Raw genomic sequence first — 27095 nt, forward strand, 5'->3', positions numbered from 1 at the left:
TCCCTTCCTTGATATTTCTCCCCCGTCAGTAGTTCTGATCTCACCCGTTACACAACCTCCCTATTTTCTCCAGCCTTTCAATATATACTTCCCTGTCTCCTTTTAGCACCGCCTATGGCAAGAAGAAATAATTACTGTATGACTGCTTACAGATGTAATAATTTAAGATTGTAAAATGGGGACTAGAGAGCACTGCAGCAGTCTGATCCAAATACTCCATCACCTTGAAAGCTCCCTTCACCGTGATTTCTTAGCGTTTATACACACATACCTATTACATAGTCACTGTTGGTGCTTTGCTGTTACCCTTTATTAATCGATACACTGTTTTGTTGACATTGGAGTTGTTTTCTTGGTCTTGTTAGTGCCCTTCTGTTTTATTTTACTGTACAACCTCCTTATGCACACATGCGAGCGGATATTTAAAAAAATCTGATAAAACAAAAAGAACAGCAGTTTCAAAAGTTGCAGGGAAGATAACATGCCGGACGTGAGCACGTCAATGGGCACAGAGTCAGCCGCTGAACTGCCTGCTCACAGCACAGGCGCCCGACTCCTACTTCCTTCTCCAGCGTGCTCTTTGTTGCACGCATTGTGACGTGGGCGCCAAGAATGCTGCGTCCGCCTGGGGATGTAGCGTTCCGAGTGGCGGTGGACGGGCAGGCGAGCGGGCTCCTGTTGCCGAGACATGCTCCGTGCACGACCGCATCGCACCAGTGGCTGCAGGCAGTGTCCGCACTTGGACAGGACGAGGTAGGCGAACAGGGGCGCGTCTGTCATGTTACTGCCGGCGACAAATGGGAGGCCGAGGAGTCGTTTATTCTAATATCAGAGGATTCACCCCCCCCCCCCCCCCCACACGTTTGCGGTATGGCTTTAGAGAAGGCCAGTGGCATTTGCTGGGGAGTAGACAGTGCCCGGGAGGTAATGCCAGCGTGGACCTGGACCTATTTGATTAAAGGGAGAGGAAGGGATGGGGCTTGGTGGGTGGGAAGAAGGTGGCTCGTCGTTAAAAGGACTGATAGGCAGTAGTACGGTTTTAGACTGTGAGGCTGCTTTCCTTTGACAGGGTCAAATCGAATTTTCCAACAGTTTAACCTGTCAGTTCCAAATTTAGGAAAGTGCTGAAGTCCATGGAAATAATTGGGATAGAGGATGAAAAGGCTCTAGTCACAATCCAGTGGAAGCGACTTTTGATATGTCTTTTCCGTTTGTATTTCTTTATATGTAATCACATGTACAAACTTATTTTTGAAATAAGTCATTAAATTTATGAAGATGGTGAATCCCTCGAGTCATGAGCCTGGGCTGTCGAATTGTTTCCACCGTAAATGAGAACTTGTCTGCTGAGTCTGTCATCCTGTTTATTTCTCAGACTGTTGCTTCACTGAGACACGGGACAGCAGATGCTGGAATCTGGAGCAAAAAAAATAAACTGCTGGAAGAACTCAGCGGCCATGCAGCATCTGTGGAGATAAAGGCGCCTCATATTCCTACAGCCCAGTAGTGTGAACATTGAATTTTCGATTTTCAGGTAACCCACTCGCCCGTGTCCCTTTCCCACTCCCAGCAGTCCACCTTTTGTTCAACTTTTCCATTCCATTCCATTCCCCTCTCTTCCCCCTGCCCCCCGTTTCCTAGACCCATCACCTTCCCCACCTCCCCACCTGATTCCATCTGCCCATCACCCACATGCCTATCTACCTGGGTTTTTTCTCCCTTGGTTCCCCTTTCCTCTCCTGCACTTGGTTCCGTCTGCCTATCATCCCTTCCTTAGCCCTGATACAGGGTCTTGTCCTGAAACGTCGACCATCTCTTTGCCTCCAGAGAAGCTGCTTAACCTGCTGAGTTCCTCCAGCAGTCCTTCCTTTTTTGCTTCATTGACTTTTGCTGTAGCAAAATTAGCTAAATGATCAGTTTTGGGAATATCTTGCTGGTCTACTCCATTAAAATATAAGAATTTTGTAATTAAAAAAGGCTAAATTTTGAAAATTCTGGAAATACTTAGGCAGCATACGTGGTGACAGAAACAGTTAATGTCAGAACCAGGATAAGTTAGGAAATGAATGTGTTTTGAGTTGAAGAGAAGGGGGAGGAGTGGAGAGAACAACGGGAATGTCTGTGACAGTGTGGAGACTGAATGGCAGAATAATGGTATCCGTTGAGAGAGGGTACTATAGCCTTGTAAATTGCAGCTAATTGGTTTGGAGGAAATGTAGATGAATGAGGATAAAGAATAGAGGAGAAAAATGCTGGAACTGTGAAATACAAACCTTGAAGCTGCTGGAAGTCTGGGCTAAAAGAATACCAAGCAGGTCAGACAGCATACATGGAGAGGGGAAAACTGAATTAACATTACAGATTGATTACTCTTAAAGAATACCGACAAGTTCTGGCACAAACAGGAAAGTGTGATTATCCGAGAAATCTTGAATTCATTGTTACATCCTCAAGCTTGCAGCATGACTAATCTGAAGATCAAATGCTGTTCTTCAACTTGCCTTGGGCTTCACCAGAACATTTTAAAAAATTTAATTGTCCTCAGAATGCAGATGTTCTGGGCAATTCCAGTATTTATTGTCCTGAACTAAGGTAGCAGTTACAAGTTAACCACATTGGTGCGTCTGGAGTCATCCCTCGAGACAGACTGGGTCAGGATAGAAGATTTCCTTTCCTGAGGGACATTGGCGAACAAGATTAGTTTTTACTGCCAATCCCATTGTTTCATGGTACCATTGCTGAGACGAGCTTTTACTTTTAATTTGGTTTTTTTTATAGTTTAATTATTGTAAAAAGATCAAAAGCAGAGAGAGTGGTGTTGAATGGAGCATTAAAATAGCTGGTAAATGGAGATTCAGAGTCACCCTTGCTGACTGAATAGAGGTGTTCTGTAAAGCTTGTTTTCTCTAATGTAGAGGAGACCACATTGTGAGCACCAAATGCAGCACACTAAATTGTGTCTGGTGGTGACATCACATTGGAAGTGCTGGAAATTACAGAGAATGATCCATTAAATGTGGAGATTGGTAGGTGCAAAATAAGGACAAGGTGAACCCTATCCTTGCTGTGGGTGGGAGCAGAGGGGATGAGAGCAGAAGTGTGGGAAATGGGACCAATGCAGTTGTGTAACCAAAACTTATGTACTTACATAATGATACAAGGAAGTAGACAGATGACGTAAACCATAATATTTATCTAAAGACCATACAAGGACTTACAACCTGCCTCAAATACTACCCATTACTGGGGCCAGTTGATGATGCTGACCTTACAATTTGCATCGTACCAAACTTGAGGTTTGTTCTTTGTTTCCGGACCAGCTGGAGACCCCTATAGATACCCCTTCTTAGTTTTTGCAAATTCCTCAGTCACTTTCAAAGTCTTAATTGTATGATACACATGTCCCACTAAATCCATCCTCCTTACCGTATTTACTGATGTACAATTAATCAGCTGCCGAACCAAAGCTTGGGTTTCTACTGATACTAACATTCACTCCTCTCTTTGGCTTTAAGATAACTCTCAATATTCTTGCCTCAATTATACATTCAGTGTTATTTGCTCAACCTCCCATTGATGCTTCCTTTATTTGTTCATACTCCATCACCTATCTTTGTGTATCATTCTGATCTTTGTACTTTGTTCTGCTAGTCAAAGTCGAGTTTATTATCATATGCACAAGTACATGTATGTACAGGTGCAATGAAAAACTTACTTGCAGCAGCATCACAGGCACGTAGCATCAGATAAGCAACAGTCACAAGAAAAACATAAATTAAACATAAATTATACACAATTTTTGCAGGAAAGAACACAATTAGAATGGAAAGTCCATTTTAGTGGAAAGTGATCAAAGTGGCCACAGTGTTGCTAAACTAGTGATTCAGGTTTTGCTGGTTGGTTCAAGAATCGAATGGTTGAAGGGGGGTATCTCTTGTTATGTGTTTTGTAACTATATCTAATTAACAATAACATTACCTCATGGCCTGCTTGATTAATAGAATTAGAATACTTTGCAAAATAATGTACATTCTAGTGGGCTTAGCTGAATTCCTAACTTAAAAGCTGCCTTGCTATAGTCCTCAGTTTGATCAAGTACATTTTATTTTAAATCATTAATTAATGTTGTATATGCTTATAGTATGGAAAGATTTTTCTTCCTTTGACTAATTGAGCATTTCAAATAACTGAGTAATATTAATCCAAATATCACTAATAATTAAATAATATCATCAATATGTTTGATGCAAGGTATAAATCAATAGATGGATATGTACACTGCTGCCCCAGTTTCATAAGTCATCCACCATGAGGTGGCTTTTATTTCCTTTATTTTTTTTGTTCCGGCTTATTGAATCTGTTGTATGATGTTAAAGTAAATTTTACATATTTTGCGGTGTGGCTCTCAGATTTTGGATAGCTGTTCAGGTAGAGTCTGTAAAAATGTTTCAGATGGTTCTAAATATTGATTTAATCCATTTTCAGTCTCTGTCGTTGACCAAGTGTGAACAGCAACCAGCTTTTTGGTCCCAATTTTGTTGCAACTTACAATTGAAAACACAGCATGGTGTTTAAAATGAAGCATTATCAAAGTTTTATATAGGAATGTCTTTAACATAGTAGTTGCACAGTATGTTCCTTGTCCTTCTTATACTGCCCTTGAAAGAATGATGTACATTGACCCAGCTTCAATGGTACAGTTAACATTTATAAGATCCTTTAAGTTTACTAGAGATTCTGGCATGACATTGAAAGGATAAGGGCACACAATGACTTCAGGAGTATGCATGCATTGTTTTGGACTTGTTCTGATTAACAATCTATTGTTCTCCACAGTGTATGTGGTTGTTTTATAGTTTCCAAGATCCCACCTGCACTCCCTGCAAAACTTGTATTAAACCATACTTCAGCTTTAGAGTCATTGAGATATACAGCATAGAATCAGGCCCTTTGGCCCAACTTGTCTGTGCTGACTAAGTTGCCTAACTGAGCTTGTTCCATTTGCCTGTGTTTGGGCCAGATCCCTCTAAACCTTTCCTATCCATGTAACTGTCCAAATGCCTTTTAAATGTCGGAATTGTACCTGCCTCAACCATCTCCTCTGGCAGCTTGTTTCATATACTCACCACCATCTGTGTGCAAAAGTTGGCCTTTGGGTCCCTTTTAAATCTTTCCCCTTTCACTTTAAACCAATGCCCTCTAGGTTTGGACTTCCCTACCCTGGGAGCTATTCACCTTATCTATGCCCCTCATGATCTTATAAACCTCTATAAGGTCACCCCTCAGCTTCCTATGCTCCAGGGAAAAAAAGTCCCTGCCTATCCAGCCTCTGCTTATAACCCAAGCCCTCAGTCCCCTTTCTTTCTAAGTATTCACACTGTGATGTTATAATTTATCTGTCGATTAATTAAGCTCTGTAGCCACTTCTCCTTGATCCAGCTCGGAACTGCCCCTCAATTTGACTGTTCCAGATTCTCCCTCAACTGCTCTACAATTCACTTTCCATACATAAGTTATAATAACCTATTCTGTTGTCTATTTCTCAATTCCTGCTCTATCTTAATGATTTTATTAATCATTTCAGCTTGTCCATCACTTATCCTTACCACAGATTTATTTTATTTGACAAATCCATCACAGCTTTTGCATCATCATTCAGTGCGAACATAATGTTTTTAACCTGTGTTCTCAGCTTTGTATCCACATTTCTTATTGACCATCACTATTCCCACACTATAGACCACCCCATATTGTTGACAAGTCCCTGTCATCCTGTTCATTTTTAACCCTCTAACTTCCTAATACAAGATTTTAACCTTTGTTTTTGACAAATCACTTGCCCCTTTCAGGCAATACTTGGGTAACTCGGTGGCTGATATATTTAATATTGCAAGTATTTGCTTATAGTCTCCATTATCACAGTGTTGCTATCCATTTTGTCAGTCCCAGTATTATTTTTGGGCATTATAAAACTTTTTTTTTCAATGGTAGCACATTAGCCGTACACGTAGAGATGGGAGGTGAAGATGAAGCGACCTCTTTGATGGTAAAATGATTACAACTATTTCTTGCTCAGTCCATTTGCAGGAAGGTATTACTTCGATTTAATTTGACTGTTGCATTCTATTTGCATTTTTAATTGTGTATATGGCACAGATTGTGCAAATACTTGTAAATTATTTATTTGGCAACTCCCAACTCTTTCCTGGCAGTTACTGGTCCTGTTCTTGCCTTTGTTCCACACAGTGTGTCATACAAATGCCTTTTCTTCTTCTTCATGAACATGTTGGGCACCAACGACCTACCCCCAAGTACAGGTGACCCCTGCGTTACAGCCGTTTGGTTATGAAAATTCACCCTTAAAGAATTCACAAGTCATTACCCAAAAATTTGGGATGTGGAACAAAATTCACTCTCACAGAATATGTGTGGCGAGAGAAAAAATAAATTGACATTTTTTTTCCAACTCTCATTTCTTGGCACATTCACAGATGATGTGGCTTCGTGTTATAGAGAATCATGATACAGCCCAGCCTGTTTTCTGGGAACACAACCCCCATAAAACAGGTGTCGCCTGTATCTGATACTATCCACTTCTGTGCTCTTCCACTGCAATAACATCAGTGATTTCCATTTGTTGGATAGCTATCTTTCCCTTCTTTCCCTACAGGTCCTTGGTTCCTGATGTACCTGTAGTGAGCTAGGCTTGTATTTGTTTCTTCTGTTTCTACTTCCACTTAATTCCTGTAGTCTTCAATAAGACCTGCAACTTTCTGCCTAGGGATCTGGTTATTTTTAAATATGTCATGTCCTCATCTTTGCCCTTTAAATGTATGTGCCATAGTGCATCCTGAATACAGTTTGAAGTTATATTAAATTGACTTAGTACTCTGACAATGTCCATGCAGCAGATTTCATTTTGTTACTATGCCATGGTCTCCCAGGACACCACTGAGTGTGCTTGTTGTCAGAATTGAGGTCTGTGTCATCTTGGATCACCATCTGAAAAGTGCTACCGGCTGTTATTTTAGTTTCATTGAAGCTTTCACCCCCTCAGCAAACTAGCCTACGTCTCCTTTCTTTTTCATTGGGTCATCACATCCAAGCAGGTTGCCATTCATGGGAGTTAAACAACTGAACAAGATCGAAATCTGTATGATTGTTTGGACCCTCTTTTGCATCGTGTAATGTGATACTGCTGATTAGTTAGCTTACTGTACCCTCTCAATTCACCTGAAACCAGTGGGTACCTCCACTGTCCAGCGTGATGGATGGACTAACTTTATCTATGTTGCTGTGGGGTCCACAATATCCAGGGATGAGAAACATTCCACTTGGAATTCTAGAGATTTAACCTTCCCATCAAAATACGCTTTAACTTCCCTTGTTTACCCACTCAGATAGCTGCAGACATCTCTGATTTTAGGATGTTTAGTAAATCCCTCATCCACTTTTCATAAGATTATTGCCTTTACTTTGGGTCTGGATAAGTCTGATCCCAGCAAATCTTTATCCCTCTCATCTGTCTCCCTGTCATCAGTTGATAGGAAGTATATCCTCTGGAGCTTGAGACAATGTTTCTGATGATCATAATTGTGTATGGCAATGCTTGATGCCACGTGGAATTGTTTTGTTGGACTGTTTTCAGAATCATACCTTCAGGGTACGAATGATCCTTTCAACTATCCCACTTGAGTGAGAATTCACTCTGTTCTGTGGATCATGATGTGCAATATGAAATCTCTATGGAATGCTGAGTGATTTCATTGCTTTGTCCATTACCTTCAGCTGAACTGTTAACTGTGGTCTGACTCTATACTTCCTGAGAGCCCACGTTTCATAAAAATCCAAGGTAACAATATTTCTTTTGTTTGGACTGAGTTTACTTGAGCTGGAAATGCTTCCACCCACTTGGAGAAGGTATCGTTCAGTACTGCTATACAATTATATCCTTGTGTAACTTAATTCCCTTGTATGACCATACTGGTCCAGTTTATTTTGGAACAAATCAAGCAATTTTCTACATAATGCTTAACCTCTTTGCCGAACGCTGTTCACCAGCATAGATTCTGTAGTCTCCAATTGTGGCCTCTAGCCCTGGGTGTCCATAGATGCTATGCCATTGATAAGTAACTTTTTTTTTGGTATAGCTACCATACACTTTATGCACCCTTTAGAACTAACTCATTCGTGATGCTCATCTTATCCTTCCAAGGCTCATATTTCAATTGGCTTGAATTATTTCCTTCAACTGATTCTCGGTACTCCAGGATTCTAACAGATCCCCAATTTTTATTTGCCCAATGGTTGTAGCTCTATTTCCTGCTCCATTTTTATGAGGGTAAACCATTCCCTGGATCTCATTCCTATCCTTCCCTGGCTTGCTATCTCATCCCCTTTCTTATTGCTGCTGGGGTATCCTTCTTGAGCTTTAATTTTGTGACCCAGTCTTGTTTGCTGTTCTATTTTGCATGATCAAAGATCACTGCTGAAGGTAACAGTTTCCTGTCCTTGATACAAGCTGCCTTGTCCCATTTATAGGCAGCTGTACTGTTAGGCTGTTACATGTGCTTACTGTCAGAATTTATCCCAACCAGTGGAGAGGGTATAAGCTTCTGGGTGCATCACTACACACTAACACTGTCAGTTCAGCATCCTGGATGCTCATTTGGGTGGATAATTTGAGGGTTTATTTTTGCACAACTGTTACTCTACCATCTCTCCATAATATCCCATACATCATCATTTGTTTCTTGTCTTCCGTGAATGAGGATCCACTCATGCATTTGCCTCTCTACCCCTGTCCTTTCCATACCTCCCTTTGTATTTTGAGAGGACCTAATAAAATCTCTAGCTATGGTTACAATACATTTATGTGGCTTCCCCTGATAAATAAAATTTGGTGTTTGTCACTGTAATATCCCTTCCCTCCGTTTAAAAAAAAAGTTGTCAATTTTGATAGTTGATTCTGACTCACGTTACTATCAATGTGTCACCTGTGTAATAGCCGTGGGTTGGGTATGTGTTCTGTCAAACAAAAGTTGTAGGACTGGTTTGTCTGATGCATGTGAAATGTTGCACTGCCCAAATGACATCTCTTTCTCACACCTACAGAAAGTTATTAATGTGAAGGTGTAACCTACAGGATCTATATTCATTGAGACAAAAGATTTGAGGGCAGGGTGGAAGATGATAGCGAAGTTGATGAAATTGAAATGGGTGCAATAATTGCCACCATTGTAGCTGAGAAAGAGTTGGGGAGCGTTGCTGGTGTAGGTTTGGAACATGGAGTGCTCCACTTAGCCAGTGAAAAGGCAGGCATAACTGGGCCCATGTGAGGGCCCACGGCAACACCTTTGGTTTGCAGAAAGTGGGAGGAGCCAAAAGAAGTTGCTGAGGCTGAGCACCAGTTCTGCCAGATGGAGGAAGGTGGTGGTGGAGGGGAACTGGTTGGGTCAGTTATCCCGAAAGAAACCCTGAGGCCTTCCTGATGGGGAATAGAAGTGTACAGGGACTGGATGTCCATGGTGAAAATGAAGTTCTCAGGGCCAGGGAACTGAAGTTGTTGAAGTGGTGTCATGGATGTTGGTGGGAAGGGACTGGATTGGGGGGGGGGATGCGAGGTGACATGGATGTAGGTGGGAAGGGACTGGACTGGGGGGGACAAGATGGAGTCAAGATACAAGTTTGGTAGGGTAGGACAGGAGCAGGCAGAAACAATGGGCCTGCTGGGGGGCAGTTTGGTTTGTGAATCTTGAGCCGGAGGTAGAAGCGAGCAGTGCGGCTTTGGGGAACAATGAGGTTGGAGGCTGTAGAGGGGAGATCTGTGGAGGTTATGAGGTCAGTGATGGTGCGGGAGACAGTGGCTTGATGATTCTTAGTGGGGTCCTGGTTCAGGGGTAAGTAAGAGGAGGTTTCCCATAGCTGCCAGGAACTCGCTGGATTCTTCCAGTTCCTTTGTGTGTTGCTGTAGGTATTCATTTTTTTTTCTTGCATCGCTGCTGCAGAGAGTGATTAGCAACCTGTTAATAGGTATGATAGGTCAGGCAGCACAGTTGGGCTATGCCTCTCTTGGTCTGCCTGATTGCTCACTTTTCTTGCTACCCGAGTACATTCTTCTGTCCATTTCCTTAGAACTCCCTTTTTAAGGAAGTGGTGTAAAGGACCATCAAGTGTCATTAAAACCTTCATTATAGAGTCATGTGGCACAGAACAGCCCAATTCGTCCACGTGGGCTGGTGGGAACCCTTCCATATTAATCCCATCTCCCAGCGCTTCGCCCATAGCCTTCTATGCCTGAGCAATTCAAGTGCTCATCCAGACACTTCTTAAATGCTGTCAGCGACCCAGCTTCAATTGATCTCTCAGGTAGTGCATTCCAGGTACATACCATTCTCTAGGTGAAGAAGGCTCCCCCTCATATCCCCTTTAAGTCTTTTCCCCTGTGACCTAAACCTATGTCCTCTGGTTTTACCTATTCTAATATGGGGAAAAGTTTTATCTATACCCCTCATAAATTTATACATGTCAATTATGTCCCTTCTTAACCCCCCTCTGCTTCAGGGAGAACAGACCCAGCTTTTGCAGTCTCATTTCATAACTGAACTGTTCCATCTCAGGCAACATCCTGGTGAATCTTCTCTGCACCCACTCAAGCATTTATCATATCCTTGTAATAGCATGGTGATCAAAGCTGCATGCAGTACTTCAGTTGAGATCTGACCAAGGTTTTGTAAAGTCGGAACATAACCTCCCTACTGATGCCTCTCTGCCCCTCCTATTCAATGTCCCGACTAATGAAGGCCAGTATCCCACTTGCCTTCCTCACCACGTTGCCACTTTCAAGGATCCATGGACTTGTACCCCAAGATCTACCTGATCTAAGTACTCCGTAAGGCCCTACCATTCAAGGTATATGTACTACTCATTAGTACTCCCAAATGCATCACCTCACATTTGTCTGGATCAAACTCCATCTGCCATTTCTCAGCCTGTTTCACCAACTCGTCAATACCTCTCTGCTGTCTAAAACTACCTTCTGCACTTTCAACAACTCCGCCAATCTTAGTGCCCTCATTTTCCAGAGGGCATGCATTTAAGGTGAGGGGTGTAAGTTCAAAGGAGATGTGTGGGGCAAGCTTTGTACACTGAGGGTAGTGGGTGCCAGGAATGCACTGCCAGGGGTGGCGTTGGAGGTAAATATGATAGGGGCATTCATAAGGCTCTTGGGCACATGAATATACAGAGAATGGAGGGATCTGGATATTATGTCGGCAGAAGGGATTAACTTAGTCAGGCATTTAATTACTAGTTTAATTAGCTCGGCACAACGTCATGGGCCAAAGGGCCTGTTCCTGTGCTGTACTGTTCTTTTCTAAAACGTCGAAACCCTGGAACATTAAACATCCAGTCCTGACACCCTTTCGACCAAGTCTCTGTAATGGCCACAACATTATAGTTCCAGGATATTTGCTTCAGGGACTCTGCCATCTTGGATTGAAAATGGAAGGAAAAAGGAAGAAAATGCGGACATATTCAACCTCTCCCTGCTTCAGTCTCAGGTTCCCTCCTGTTTTAAGAAGACCACTATCGTCCCGGTACCAAAGAAAAGCCAGGTAACATGCGTCAATGACTACCGACCAGTGGCTCTGACATCCACCATCATGAAGTGCTTTGAGAGGTTGGTCATGGCTCACATCAACTCCAGCCTACCAGACAACCTGGACCCATTGCAATTCGCCTATCGCCGAAACAGGTCTACAGCGGATGCCATCTCCCTGGCCCTACACTCAGCTCTGGGGCATCTGGACAGTAAAGACACCTACGTTAGACTATTGTTTATTGACTACAGCTCTGCCTTCAGTACAATAATCCCAAGCAAGCTTGTCACCAAACTCTGAGACCTAGGACTCAACACCTCCCTCTGTAACTGGATCCTTGACTTTCTAACAAACAGACTGCAATCAATGCGGATAGGCAGCACTACCTCCGGCACGATTATTCTTAACACTGGTGCCCCACAAGGCTGCGTCCTCAGTCCTCTACTCTACTCCCTATACAATCATGACTGTGTGGCCAGATTCTGCTCTAACTCCATCTACAAGTATGCAGATGATACCACCATTGTAGGCCGTATCTCAAACAGCGATGAGTCGGAGTACAGGAAGGAGATAGAGAGTTTAGTGGAATGGTGTCATGACAACAACCTTTCCCTCAATGTCAACAAAACAAAAGAGCTGGTCATTGACTTCGGGAAAGGGGGCAGTGTACATGCACCTGTCTACGTTGATGGTGCTGAGGTTGAGAGCTTCAAGTTCCTGGGAGTGAACATCACCAACAGCCTGTCCTGGTCAAATCAGGTAGATGCCATGGTCAAGAAAGCTCACCAGTACCTCTACTTCCTCAAGAGGCTAAAGAAATTTAGTTTGTCCCCTTTGACTCTCACCAACTTTTACTGATGCACCATAGAAAGCATCCTATCTGGATGTATCACGGCTTGGTACGGCAACTGCTCTGCCAGGACTGCAAGAAACTGCAGAGAGTTGTGGACACAGCCCAGCGCATCACGGACACCAGCCTCCCCTCCTTGACTCTGTCTTTACCTCTTGTTGTCTTGGTGAAGCACCCAGCGTAATCAAAGACCCCACCCACCTGGGACATTCTCGCTTCTCTCCTCTTCCATCGGGTAGAAAATACAAGAGCCTGAGGGCACATGCCACCAGACTTAAGGACAGCTTCTACCCCACTGTGATAAGACTATTGAACGGTTCCTTTATATAATGAGATGAACTATGACCTCATGATCTATCTTGTTGTGACCTTGCACCTTATTGCACTGCACTTTCTCCGTAGCTGTGACACTTTACTCTACTGTTATTGTCTTTACCTGTACTACATCAATGCACTCTGTACTAACTCAATGTAACTGCACTGTGTAATGAATTGACCTGTACAATCGCTTTGTAAGACAAGCTTTTCACTGTACCTTGGTACAAGTGACAATAATAAACCAATACCAATGCAAATACCATTATGGAAACCTTGGGAAAGTCCTGACCTTGTATATTGTTGTCCTGTAAAGATAATAGTGGAGTTGTATTGACATTGTAGTGTCAGAAGAATGGACCAGAACCCACTGATACCCAGTGGTAGCTATGATAGGTTACAAGGGGTAGTATATACCAGTGTCTGTCCATCTGTGCACCATGTGATGACGGGAGCCATTGTGATGTTTGGCTGTACAAATGAGGGGGAAGAATAGTTACAACGAATTAGATTGAACTCCCTCTGAGTACCTTCGGTTCTGTTTGGACGTTCTTTGAAGCTTCATCCTGGAAGCTTATTCATCCTATTTATCCAGGATCTCTGAAATTATTCTTCCTGCCTGACTGACCACCGAGTGTATACATAATTCTCCACCAAGTGGACAATTGTTTCTGCAAGTGGGAGTTTTTTTGTGACATTTCATAAGGTTAGCTTGTCACCTTGCAACTGTGCCTGTTGTTATTGTGTTACCTTGAAACTTGTTTGAAGGTCCAAATATTTTTTGCTCGTTCTTTGCAAGTCATTCTTCAGCTTCCTTTTCAAGCTTGCTCTGCCTGTACTTAGCCTTTACTACTTGTATCTGCAGCAAATCTTGTGCATAATTTGTGAAGAGAGCTATTTTCACGCTGCTTAATTTCTTTCCCCACCCCCTCCCCCCACACTCCTTATTCTTTAACTCCTGGCCCACTTGCTTATTTTCCTTTCAGCTTTCCTTTCATTCTTTTTGTATTTATTGAAGGGATCTGGACTTCGCAAGCTAAGCTAGCATTTAATTGCCCATTCCTAGTTGCTCCTAAAGTGCTGGTGAACTGCCTTCTTGAACCACTAGTCCTTGAGGTGTGGGTGTACCAGGACCCAGCGACAGTGAAGGAACAGCGATATATTTCCAAGTCGGGATGGTGTGTGGTTTCTAGGGCAACTTCCAGGTGGTGGTGTTCCCATGTTTTTGATGTTCTTGTCCTTCTCGCTGGGTTTGGAAGATGCTGTCCAAGGAGTCTTGGTGAGTTGCTGCAGTGCATCCTGTAGATGGTACAAACTGTTGCTACTATGCACTGGTGGTGGAGTGAGTGAGTGGTTGTGGATAGGATACTGATCAAGTGGGCTGCTATGTCCTGTGTCATTGAGCTTCGAGTGTTGTTGAAGCTGCACTCATCCAGGCAAGTGGAGGATATCACACTCCTGACTTGAGCTTTGGGGTGACAGGCTTTGGGGAGTTGAGGTGAATTACTCTTGAATCTCACTCCTTGCCTGTTCATGCTCTTTCAGCATTCTCCAGTTCCCTCACGTACAAACTAATTGCAGTAACCTTTGTTAATATACAGAGTCTTTATCCTTGTTGAGCCTTAGCACCATGCCAGCCAATTCTGACCCCCAGTGGATACATCTCCCACATAGTTTTTTTTTGCAGCGAAGTTGCCACAAGGGCCATCAATCTCCTACATATTGTCATAGTACCACTTCCCAAACTGCTTATTTCCCCCATTGTTAACAAGGATTAATCAGCAGTTTTCTCATTCTCCACTGTGACTCTACTCAGGATTGTTGCTTTTCAACAGCAAATAGACAGGCACTTGCAGCCTGTATCAAATGTTACCCATTGCTGGCGTCAGTTGAGCAGACAGAGCTAGCAAGTTAGTTCCACACTCAGTTAAAAGCCCTGTCACCTGTACTGGAGGGAAAATTGGTTCCAGAAAAAGAAAGACTTCACTGGAGCACAAGTAGCGAAGCATCAGTTTTGGAACAGACAGGGCCGAAGCTGAAGAATGGAGAGAATGGAATTGAGTCCTTACAGGAAGCAGGTTGGAAGTCAAGAAGGCTGTAGGCTTGTAATGGGTGTTTGTTGTTACACTCTCTCCTGAGATGGAGATAGAGAAGTCAAGGATAGAAAGGGAAGAGTCAAAGAAGGACTGTGTGAAAGTGATTGCAGGGTAGAAACTGATCAAACCTTTATGTTCTGTACATAGTCATACAGCACGGAAACAGGTCCTTTGGCCCAAATGGTGCATGCCAACCAAGATTCCCATCTAAGCTAGCCCCATTTGCTCTCATTTGCCCCATATGCCTCTCAACCTTTCCTATCCATGTACCTGTCCAAGTACCTTTCAAATGTTGCTAATGTACCTACCTCAACCACTTCCTCTGGCAGCTCATTTCCATCGAACGACCACTCTGAGTGGAAAAGTTGCCCCTCAGGTTCCTATTAAATCTCAAGTATGTGAGAAGGAAGCGGCCCCAATACTATCATCAGTGTATCAGGAAAAGAGGAAAGGGAGAGGGCCTGATTAGCACTGAAACAATGACCATTCTACACATCCAACAGAGAGATGGGCACAGCTTCAATGTGAGGACAAGTTCAGTCAGATAAAGGAGGGCTCTGGTGGAGGGAGTAATGGTATCTGTAATGGTTGAGAGCATGACAACTTGCTTTGGGTGTGTGGAATCGGACTGCAATGTTGTCACTAGTTTTGGTTAAATTTTAGAGTTTATTATCCTTTTAATTTCTTGTGTGTACTTTTATTAGTGTATATTGTATGTATTTTTCCTTTGATCTGCATTCTAGAATTATAATATTAAAGATCGTTGACATATAAAGAAATGGTTGGTAGTTTCGGAAATGATGCTGAGGAGGTGAGACTGTAGAGCCCTAAAATTTAAGATATCTTGAATTCACCTTGTTGTCCCGATTTTAAGTTCCCACTCCTGTCTGCTGCAAAGTAACACAGTGCCACAGATTAATTCTGTTAAAACGCGTTTATTAGCAGTATACTGTGGGAGAATTCTTTTTTTTAACAAAATAATCTTTATTCATAATAAAGGACAAACTATATACAATTACAAATCAGTGCAAACCTTTACATTCTTGTACAAATCATTCATTAGTGTTACCTTTTTATATAGAAAACAGCACCAATGCCACACGTGTGACTCCCTGGAAGCTACCCGGTCCCGTATTTACAATATTTAGGGGCTTTCTCCCTGTCCCCGCCCCTCCCTCTCCAGTGGCAGAAGAACCCTAAACTGTAGTCCTTCCCCACCGAGCCTTTGCGTTGGCTGCGCCCAGCTTCAGTGTGTCCCTCAGCACGTACTCCTGCAGCCTGGAATATGCCAGCAGGCAGCATTCCCCTACGGACATCTCGCAGTGCTGGAAGACCAACAAGTTTCGGGCAGACCAAAGGGCGTCTTTCACCGAGTTGATGACCTTCCAGCAGCAGTTGATATCCGTCTGTGTGTGTGTCCCCGGGAACAGCCTGTAGATCAGAGAATCCTCTGTTACGCTGCTGCTGGGGATGAACTGTGACAAGGACCCTTGCATCTTTCGCCACACCCTCCTCGCAAACCTACAGCCTGCAAAGAGGTGGGCGACCATCTCGTCCCCAGCGCAGTCCTCCCGGGGGCAGCGCGTGCTGGAGGTGAGGTTCCAACCATACAGGAAGGATCTGACTGGGAGGGCCCCTCTCACTGCCAGCCAAGTGAGGTCTTGGTGCTTGTTGGTGAGTTCTGGCGATGAGACATTCTGCCAGATGGTCTGCACAGTCTGCTCAGGGAACCACCCCACAGTATCCATTGAGTCCTTCTCCTGCAGTGCCTGCAGGATGTTCTGTGCTGACCACTGCCTGATGGACTTGTGGTCAAAGGTATTGGTCTGGAAGAACTTTTCCACGAAGGACAGGTAGCGCGGCAGCGTCCAGCTGACTGGGACGTTGTGTGGCCACGGGGCCAGGCCTATCCTTCGCAACAGCAGGGACAGGTAGAACCTCGGTACGTAGTGACACTTGGTGCCCACGTACTTGGGTTCCACGCACAGCCTGATGCAGCCACAGATGAAGGTGGTCATCAGGAGGAGGGCAACATTGGGGGCACCTTTACCCCCATTGTCCAGGGACGTGCATGGTGACCCGTTGGACTCGCTCCATCTTGGATCCCCAGATGAACTGGAAGATGGCACAGGTGATTTCCAAGCCAGAGGAGCGAGGAACAGGCCACACCTGCGCCAAGTACAGCAGCCCTGAGAGCGCCTCACACCTGATGACCAAGTTCTTCCCGGTTATCGATAGGGAGCGCCGTTCCCACAGTCCCAGTCTCTGCTTCACCTTCCCAATCCACTCCCGCCAATTTTTGTTGCATGCCTCAGCCCCTCCGAACCAGATCCCCAGCACCTTCAGATAGTCAGGCCTGATGGTGAAGGGGATGATGGATTGGTCGGGCCAGTTGCCGAAGAGCATGGCCTCACTCTTCGCGCAATTGACTCTGGCCCCTGATGCCAACTCAAACTGGTCGCAGATGCTGATCAATCTGCGAACTGACCTCTAGTCCGAGCAGAAGACGGTGATGTCGTCCATGTACAGGGAGGTTTTCACCTGGGTGACCTCACTGCCTGGCAACATCACCCCTCTGATGCTCTTGTCCTTCCTGATGGATTCGGCAAAGGGTTCTATACAGCACACGAACAAGGCGGGAGAGAGGGCAGCCCTGCCTGACTCCAGACTCGATGGGGAAGCTGTTTCTCACCCATTGATTTGGACTGCGCTACAGATGTCTGTGTAGAGCAGTTGGATCCAATTCCTGATTCCCTCCCCAAAGCCCATTTTGGAGAGCACGTACAGCATGTACGTGTGTGATACCCTGTCGAAGGCCTTCTTCTGGTCCAAGCTGACTAGGCAGGTGTTCACCCCTCTGTCCTGCACGTAGGCGATGGTATCCCTGAGCAGCACAAGGCTGTCAAAGATCTTCCTGCCAGGTACAGCACAGGTTTGGTCCAGGTGGATCACCTGTCCCAGAGCAGACCTGACCCTGTTGGCGATGGCCTTGGACAGGATCTTATAGTCCACATTCAACAGTGAGATGGGTCTCCAATTTCTGATGTCCGCCCTCTCTCCCTTCTGCTTGTAGATGAGGGTGATGGTGCCCTTCCTCATAGACTCTGACATACTGCCAGACCGAAGCATAGCATTGTACACTTCCAGCAGGTCCAGGCCCATCCAGTCCCACAGAGCTGAGTACAACTCCACCAGTAAGCTGTCACTTCCAGGAGTTTTATTCGAATCAAAGGAACGGACGGAGCCAGTCAGCTCTTCCAGGGTCAGTGGTTGGTCCAGACTCTCCCGCTTGCTGTCATCTAAGACCTCTGTGATAGAGGACAGGAAGTTCTGGGAGGCGGTGCTGTCTGTGGCCTTTTTGTCTTATAGACTGGCATAGAAGGATCTGCAGATCCTTAATATGTCCATCTGCGAGGATGCTACTGAGCCGTCCTCTTCCTTAAGGCTGTGAATCACAGAGCCCCCCCCGTGCACCTTTTGGAAGAAGAAACGTGAGCATGTCTCATCCTGCTCCATGGAGCGAACCCTGGATCAGAAGATAATCTTGGAGGATTCGGAGGCATGGAGCTGGGCTTGCCGGCTCTTTGCCTCTCGGAGTTCCTCCCTCACATCCACCCCCCTCAATTGCAGAAGGAGGAGTTGCTGCAAGTCTGTCTAGAGTTGGCACAGTTCCCTCTGACTCTGTCTTGCTTTCTGGACCCCTCTGCGGATGAAGAACCTCTTGATGTTCTCCTTTGTTGCTTCCCACCAGTGCACAGGGGAGTCAAAGAGGGGTTTCACTGTTCTCCAACCTGCGTAATCCCTCTTTAGTTCCTCCAAGCTCTTTGGGGTCAGCAGCTTCACGTTCAACTTTCACGTCCCCCTGCCTGCCTTCTGGTCCTCCTGTAGGTGACAGGAGACGGTGGTCAGAGAAGAACACCAGCGTGACGTCGGTGGATCTAACTGTGATTGGCTCCAACATGAACAGGAAGTCGATCCAGGACCGGGTTGAGCTGTCCGAACTTGATCAGGTGTGTTGCGGCTCTGCCTGCAAGGGTGCTGAAGGTGTCGCGCAACTTGGCATCCTTTACCGTTTCCATCAGGAGTCTGGAGGTGCCATCCAGTCTGCTGTCGGCATTGTCGGATCGTCCAGCCGCATCCATGATGCAGTTGAAGTCACCGGCCAGAACTACCGACTGGGACGTCGCCAGCAGTGGTGGGAGCTGCTGGAGGACGGCCAGCTGCTCGCTCCGCACGGGTGAGGCGTACACATTAATTAGCCGGCCGGAGCGGAGTGTTCCGATACATCACATCTGCCACGAGGAGCTGCCCCCCCACCACTTCTCTGAGCCCGGTGATTGAGAAGTTGTGCCCCTGCATCAGAATCCCCAGGCCAGAAGTGCGACAATCATTGGCCCCCGACCATACTGACAGTCCGTGGGACCACCATCACGACCACCTCCGATAGTTGCGGAGGTGTGGTAGCCCGCACTCTTGTAAGAAAGTCACATCTGCCTTTACCTTGGCGAGGAACTGTAAGGCATTAACACATCATGCACTGCACATGTTTAGAGAAGCCAGTTTTATCTCCATGGCTCTTTTGGAGTTCAGTTCCAGTTACACAGTCCATTTTCATTTGTCCTGGGCCCCCATGCCCACAGCTTTGGTGAACTGCCTCACCGATTCCGGGCTCAGATATTGGGAGTGGTCTCCCCCTGGGTGTGGGGCCCCTTGTGGCGAGGCTGGTGGTGCCACTTGGGGGGGGGGATCCGCTTGTGCCCCTGTTCCTTTCACTGGTGGTCCAGAATCTTTCCTCTCCTGGTGCTGGGTTGCATTGGATGCCGTGCTGCTCCTGGTCTTCTGGAGCTGGGGGGGGTCGATGGCCTCTGCGCTGCTCCCGGTCTCCCGGAGCTGGGGGGGCGACAGCCTCTGCGCTGGTCTCGGTCTCCCGGAGCTGGGGGGGTGACGGCCTCTGCGCTGCTCCCGGTCTCCCGGAGCTGGGGGGGTGACGGCCTCTGCGCTGCTCCCGGTCTCCCAGAGCTGGGGGCGACAGCCTCTGCGCTGCTCCGGGTCTCCCGGAGCTGGGGGGGTGACGGCCTCTGCGCTGCTCCGGGTCTCCCGGAGCTGGGGGCTGGCAGGCAGGGTTGTTCCCTCACTTGTTCCTGTCTGTTGGTTCTCTTCCGTGTTCTCTCCTCCATTTTGCCGCTTCCTCTGCCTCCGGCGTCGGCTTCTGCTGCTGCCTTCATCCTCTGACGAGGAGAGGTTGCTGGTGTCCACCTGTTGCATTACCCTTTTCTTTCCAGTACCCTTGTTTCCTGTGGCCCGTTGTCTCTTGGGTGGTGTCTTTTGTGCCTTCTTCCTCTTCACAGTCTGCCATTCCCTTTCCTGTCCCTCCCCCAATCCCTCTTCCATTGATTCTTCCTCTTGGGGAGGGGGCTGGGAGTTCACGGCTGGGGGTTGGGAATTCTCCTCAAACTCTCATGTTGCGTCTTTATCGTAGGTGTCTGCAGTCCAGAGCAGCAGACGGTAATTTGTATAGATATTTATATAGATATTGTCATGCACACTTAATGAATTCAGCTCCACGAGTTTCGGTCAGGCCTCAGAGAACCAAAGACAGACATCGCACCTATTGTCCAACATAATTGAGTTATAATCAAGAGATTCAAAGACAGGTATCACCCTCATTGCTTCCTCCAGTCTGTTTATTACACCCACCACACTTATTGGCTAGTATATTGGCCTGCCACCAAGGTCCCAGACACAGCAATTAACACCTATCCATTGAGTCAGCAGCTTGCGTGCGAGGTATTTTTCCATCAGCTATATGTATAGTTACAGTTTTTTAACCCTTTACTTCCTCAACCTGAGAAGTGATTGACTATTGAGACAAAGTACCAATGAGTGAAATTGGGCTAGAAGAATGAGAAAAGATTAGATTGCCAAATAACATTTTCTTAAGAACAGGAAATGACAGTGTGGATTTTGGGACATGTCAGCTAAGCAATGTATTGTTCTAGTATAAGGAAATGTCAGCAGTATAACTGATTTTTTTTATTTTGGTAAAGGCTTTCAATTATTTTTGGTATGCTGGTGCTAGTAAAACAATATTATAAGCTTTTTTTTAAAAAAAATTAATGAGACCCGGTAACTTCAAAATATATTTACTATATTGGCTAAGGATTGGAAGACTTTTTTAAGCTGAGACTTAGCCAGCACTCACTTCTACAAAGATATCATTACCACTTTATTTTTGCACTTTATGCCCCTAAATATAAACCTCCGAATGCTGTTTACTTTTCTGGAATTGTGAGTAAGGTACTTGCATGTATAGAGGATTGGCTAACCAACAAAAAACATAAATGAATGATATTTCAAGTTAGCAAGCTGTTGTTGATGGGTTGCCACAGGGATCAGTACTGGGGCATTAACTATTTATGATCTATATTAATGATTTAGATGAAGGGGCTGAAAGTATTGTAGCAAAATTTGCTGATGACACTAAATTGGTTTGGTATTGTCATATGTACCGAGGTGCAGTGAAATGAGGAAAGTAAAGGGTTAAAAACTGTGACTAACTGTAGCCATGCATATAGCTGATGGAAAAATACCTCGCAAGCAAGGGCATGCAGGCTGCTGACTCAGTGGATAGGTGTGAGTTACTGTGTCCGAAAACTTGATTGCAGACCAGTTATGCTAGACATTAAGGGTGCTGGGTGCAATAAACAACAAGTGGGAAGCTTGTCCTAGACAATGAGGGGTGATACCTGTCTTTGAATCTCTTGATTATAAGTCAATTATGTTGGACAATAGGTGTGATGTTTGTTTCAGGATCTCTGAGGCCTGACCGAAACTTGTGGAGCTGAATTCATTAAGTGTGCATGACAATATCTGTATAAATCACTGTCTGCTCCTTTGCACTGCGGAGACCTCTGATAAAGACTCTACATGAGAGTTTGAGGAGAATTCTCCTGCAGTATACTGCTAATAAATGCGTTTTAACAGAATTAATCTGTGGCACTGTGTTACTTTGCAGCAGACAGGAGTGGGAACCTAAAATCGGGACAACAATTGCAGAGAAAAACTTTGATTTGCATGGCATCCATACAAATCATTTTATTGCATCAGTACATTGAGGTATTATAAGGGAAAAGCAATAACAGAATGCAGAATATGGTGTTACAGTTACAGAGAAAGTGCAGTGCAGGCAGATAAGGTGCAAGGCCATGACAAGGTAAATTGTGAGGTCAAGAGTCCATCTTGTTGTACAAGGAGACCATTCAATATTCTTATAAGATGGGGAAGTAAGTTATGAGGAGCATGTAGTTTGCAGTTTGATGAGGATAGGTTTGGAAGTTGGTGGTTAGGATTTGCCATCTAAGATGGGGTTGGGGAAGAGTTTCTTCTCTGAGTGCTGTGGATCTTTCAAATTCTGTACCCCAGAGTCATCATGACTGAATCATTGAATAAATTCAAGTCAAAATAACAGCATTTTGACCAAAAATAGGAGTTAAGGGTTATGGGAAATGGGGAGGAAAATGGAGTGAAGGTCAAGATCAGATTAGCAATGATTTGAAGAACAGGACTGAGGGGCTATATAGCCTTTTCCCTTACTTCTTATGTTCTTAATAACTCAGTCTGCAAACTGTATCCATTCTAGTTTAGTGGCATTGGATGTTTGCTTAAAAAAATTGATTCTATATTTGGCAATAGACAAATCAATTCTATCTCCTTTTGCATGATGTCATAACCCAGGAATATGATTATTTTTCTGTAATCCTGGTAAGCAACCCTTTTTTCTGCTGTGTGTAAATCATCCAGAACTGTGGTAGGGCCCTCATCTTCATTTACCCTTCAAGTGTGTTGGAATTTTTCATTTGGTTAATGGTGTTATAGTTGTTTAAATTGCAGTTCATTGCTCCCAGATACCAGTTTACAGCAGAGTGACTCAAGTTTGCCTTTGTTTCGTTTATGTCAAAGCAATGCTGCCAATCTCCTCTCATGATGGTAACTGTGTATTAGCACTAGTGGCATTATGACATCTGGAAGGTCTGCATCCTAATGAGTATTCTGACACTGTTCTGGCCACTTATTCCTATTCTACCTTGTGTCAGTCTAAGAACCCTACTATTGTCATAACTTGCATTTGTTCTTCAAGTGCTATGTCCTAAGGAGACATACTGAATCTAGGTAAGTTTAATTGATCTCTAAAGGCAGGTGGCGGTTGCAACCACAGAAATATGTTTACAGCATTGGAGCTTTTTGAACCTTCCATAATAATATATAATAATTTCATTGGTCCCGTAGTCCCATAATTACCACCACCTCCTTCTTAATCTCTCTCTCTGCTGTTGAGAGTCTTAAATTAATAACCCCTTCTAATCTCCTCCCTAATTAGAGGAAATCCTCTCTACCTTTTTGGATTATCATGTTTTCCCTGTTCAGTTATAAATTCAGATACTTCAACTAAATTTGCTCGCTCTTTTCTCTGCTCCAGTACAAAGAGCTTCAGAATCTCAAGTCTGTCCTCATAACTACAATTTACATTTCTTGGCAGCATCACATCAAACCAATGCTCTCTCTATATTCCATGGCTACACATTGTTTTCTATAACAGTCACATATTACCCTATTTATGACCCACCTAGGTCAAACACCTTGGATGTGATCTTCAGAGACAATAAGATGGTAAACAAATTAGTTTTATTTTCTCCTTTTTCTGAGAGCATGAATCTTGCTGCAGCATAAACTTTGCTTGTTCTTTTGTTCTTTGAAACTTCGACTAAATGGGGTCTTCAGTGATGTTTCCAGTATCCAGATGAAGGTGCCAACTAAGAGAGAGTACAGTGTCTCAATTGAAATATCGTCACCTAATCTGACAGCAAACTGAGCAATCAATTTGTTGATGATTAACTTTTCTGTGCCATGTTCAACTTAATCATTTCCTGCTTGCTTAATTAATGTGATCCATGAAGGGAGTAGAATTGCCACTACTTCCATGGAATGTTGAGAACAGGAATTCATTTGGCACTGAAATGGAACACGGAAGCAGACTGGGTAAACTATTAGATGGGCTTGGCCACATTCTCAGATTTGACCAAATTAAATATTACTACTCATTTGAAAATTGCCTCCTTTTATGCTGAGGAATGGATTTGGTAACCCTAACATAAGAATGCAATAATAATAGAATAGGGTATTGAAATAATTGTTAGTGTGTTTATTGATGGTTAATGTATGTATTTTTTAAAAAAGTAGCGAATAGAACCTTTCCAATTTGTACTGTTGACGTTCCTGCTGAAATTGGAGTTATTTTAAAAAGTGTTTTTTAAATTAAATTTAAGCAAGGTTCACAGTCATCAGGGCTTGCAATAATGAACTGGCATTCAGAAGGGGCGTTTGAACCAATATCCTGCAGATAATGCGACATTTGAATAACAGTTCATTGTTTCTGGACCAGATCTATTTATACTCATCAAAAATCTTTGGCAATTTAAACTGGTGGGTTTACTAAGATTGGGTTAACACAGCCCACCAAAGTAGCATGTCATTGTGCATTTCTTATTTTGTAATCTGAAAACCAATTTAAGTTAATTGACTGAACATTGCCATGTTGATCATTTCTATTGCATTTCAGACCAAATGAGGCCATCTTATGCTAACATGTCCATCTTCAAAGAACTGGAAGAAACACAACCCTTGAGACTAAATGATTTAACCAAGAGCAAAGGGGTACTATTGTTACTTTAAACAACAACTTGTATTTGTATTGCAGAATTAGCATGAGTAGGAGGCTATTTGGCCTGTTGAGTCCATTCTGATTTTATGTAAGAGCAGTCCAGCTTGTCCTTTCGCTACCACCTTCCCGTAGCCCGGCAATATCCTTCCTTCCACATTCTTATTCAGCTCTATTTTGAATGCAGTATTTGATTCTGCTTTCACGACTACTCTGGCAGTGGATTCCAGATGTTAACCATGGGCTGTATTTTAACAAAAAGCTTTTTCTCATGTCACTTTGGTTATGTTGCCAGTCACCCTCATTCCATGTTTCAGAGTTCTTGATATTTCCACCAATGAGCACAATTTCTTTCTATCTCTCTCTATATCCCTTCATGATTTTAAATGCCCTTTTTTTTACCAGGTTCCCTCACAGCCTCCTTTGTTCTGAGAACAACCCTAGCCTATATAGTCTACTCTCATAACTAAAGTACCACATCCCCAGAATCATTTTAATAAATCTACAGCCCCCTAACTCCTTTTGGATCCTTCACCTCTCCAGTTAACTATGAGCATGAATAGCTTCAGTAAGGGATCCTAGAACTAAAAAGCTTGGTCATCATGATCTGCCTCTGTGAACAGTTGAATGGTATAGGAGATTGTCTAATTAGTAATTGCTTTCACTAAAGATAAATATTCACTGGAAATGTGAAACTGGAACAGAAAGTTCTAGAGTTATTTGGCAGCATCCATGGAGAGAACAGTCAGGAGGTTTGGGACGTGGACTGTTCCTTAGTACTGCAAGATTTAACAGATTAACACCATTTATAAAAGAATAGACCAAGGAGAAGAAAAATGTAACCATCCATATGAAATAAAATAACATTCATTGTTCTTGACTGGAGACCATTGGATACAAGGGATAAATTGAGAGCTGTAGCTCAGTTGTGAATTTATTAAAGGCTTCATGCAGTGTCCATAAATATAAGGTTCCATTTCCTCTCTGGTCAATACTGTTGATGTGGTATAATTGTGCCAGTAATTTTGTGGACTGAGGGGGAAAAAAAGTTGCTTTGTGCTGAAGCTAGACATGGTGCAGTGAGGCAGTTTGGTATCCTGCTTTTTCTATTGTGCTTTTAGAATAACTAGAGCCAGTTTGTCTTGTTTAAGTTTTTGCTTTTGCTTGCCTTTTTAAAAATTGTCAAGCACTTTTTTTATATACCCAAGAAAATAGGAGTAGGCCATCTACTGTATACCTCAAGCCTGCCCCACCTTTCCATCTGATCATAGCTAGCCTCAACTCCTCTTCTGTGCCAGTTCCAAATAACCCTAGTTTTCCCAAACTTTCAACAATTTGTTTATCTCCTCTTCTCAATATCTCTCTTGATTTAGCCACCACAACCCTCTGGAACAGGGGCCCTCTTTTAAAACTCTCCCATTAGTGGAAACATCTCAACATTGCTCTGGTGTCCTCCCACATTCCAAAGACATACGGGTTAGGAAGTCGTGGTCACGCTATGTTGGCACTGGAAGCCTTATCACGTTGTGTGTGTTAGGAAACGCAAGTTTAAAAAAGATAGAGTTTGTGTTTGTTTTTTTCACATAAATTGTATAAGAGCGAATTTTATTCCGTACCTCAAATTTTTGTGTTGTGATTGTGCAAAGGGTGAATTTCTGTTACCCAAGTGGTCGCAACACAGGGGTTGCCTGTACACAGAACAGCAGGTGCAGCCTCTCGGACTATTGTAGCAATATTTTTAAACTCCAACTCGCTGGTAAAAAAGGCTAGTGTACCATTTGTCTCCTTAATAAACTGCTGCATCTACATGTTACAAGAACACCTGGATTCCTATGTACTCTGCTCAATTGCAGTCTCTCTTGCTATTAAGATACTAGTCTGCACTTTGATTCTTCTTAATGGAATACGTGATCTTGTACTTTCCTATATCATTTGCCTAGTTTTTACCCACTATCTGAACCTGCTTGTATCCTGATGTTGAGTCCAAATATCCTCAGTGCAGAATGCCTTCCCATCTACTTTCATGTCATCAGCAAACATGGATACCTTGCACACTCTGTCCCCTCTTCCAAGTTGTTAAGATAGATAAGAGTTACGACACAAAAGATCAGTCCTTGGCCTTCAATTATTTATCTATTTACTCTCTTAATTTAATGTTGCCTATTTAACCATCTCCTGAGCTACACTAATTATATTTTCCATATGTGTTCCTCTAACCAGTGATGTGATCGGTTTTTAAAGATTTTGGAACAAATGACATCATGTTACATGTCACCAGAATTGTATACTCTTCATAAACCTAATGCTTGGCCTTGCAGGTAGTGCAGGTGTTTGGAGAGTGGATGAGGATCAGTTTGTATCTTCTCAACTCACTCTTAGTTGAAATAGCAAATGGCAGCCAGTGAGAATAAACCTAAATATAACAGGGAATTAGTATGAGGTATGCAGTAGAATTTGACAAGAAAAGTATGGTTTGCATTATGAACTGAAGGGAATTCATCTAGTTTAAAAGTCTTTAA

General features: G+C 43.8%; 1 protein-coding gene across 4 annotated transcripts in view; it reads left to right on the forward strand.

Moving 5' to 3' along the window:
- Positions 1 to 568: 568 nt before the first annotated feature.
- Positions 569 to 27095, forward strand: part of LOC127570875 (glycoprotein-N-acetylgalactosamine 3-beta-galactosyltransferase 1-like) — a 49340-nt gene continuing 22813 nt past the window's right edge. For 2 of the 4 annotated variants that reach the window (XM_052016774.1, XM_052016772.1), the window contains exons 1-2: positions 608 to 753; positions 1376 to 1534. Coding sequence is in view for 2 of the 4 variants with exons in the window: in XM_052016771.1 (XP_051872731.1) it covers positions 613 to 753 (141 nt within the window). In the remaining 2 variants the exon portion in view is untranslated. Of the gene's footprint in view, positions 754 to 1375; positions 1535 to 27095 lie in introns of all 4 variants that reach the window. The other 2 variants (XM_052016771.1, XM_052016770.1) reach the window with 1 other exon arrangement.

The sequence above is a fragment of the Pristis pectinata genome, chromosome 5, assembly GCF_009764475.1.
Source record: "Pristis pectinata isolate sPriPec2 chromosome 5, sPriPec2.1.pri, whole genome shotgun sequence".
Taxonomy (NCBI): Eukaryota; Metazoa; Chordata; class Chondrichthyes; order Rhinopristiformes; family Pristidae; genus Pristis; species Pristis pectinata.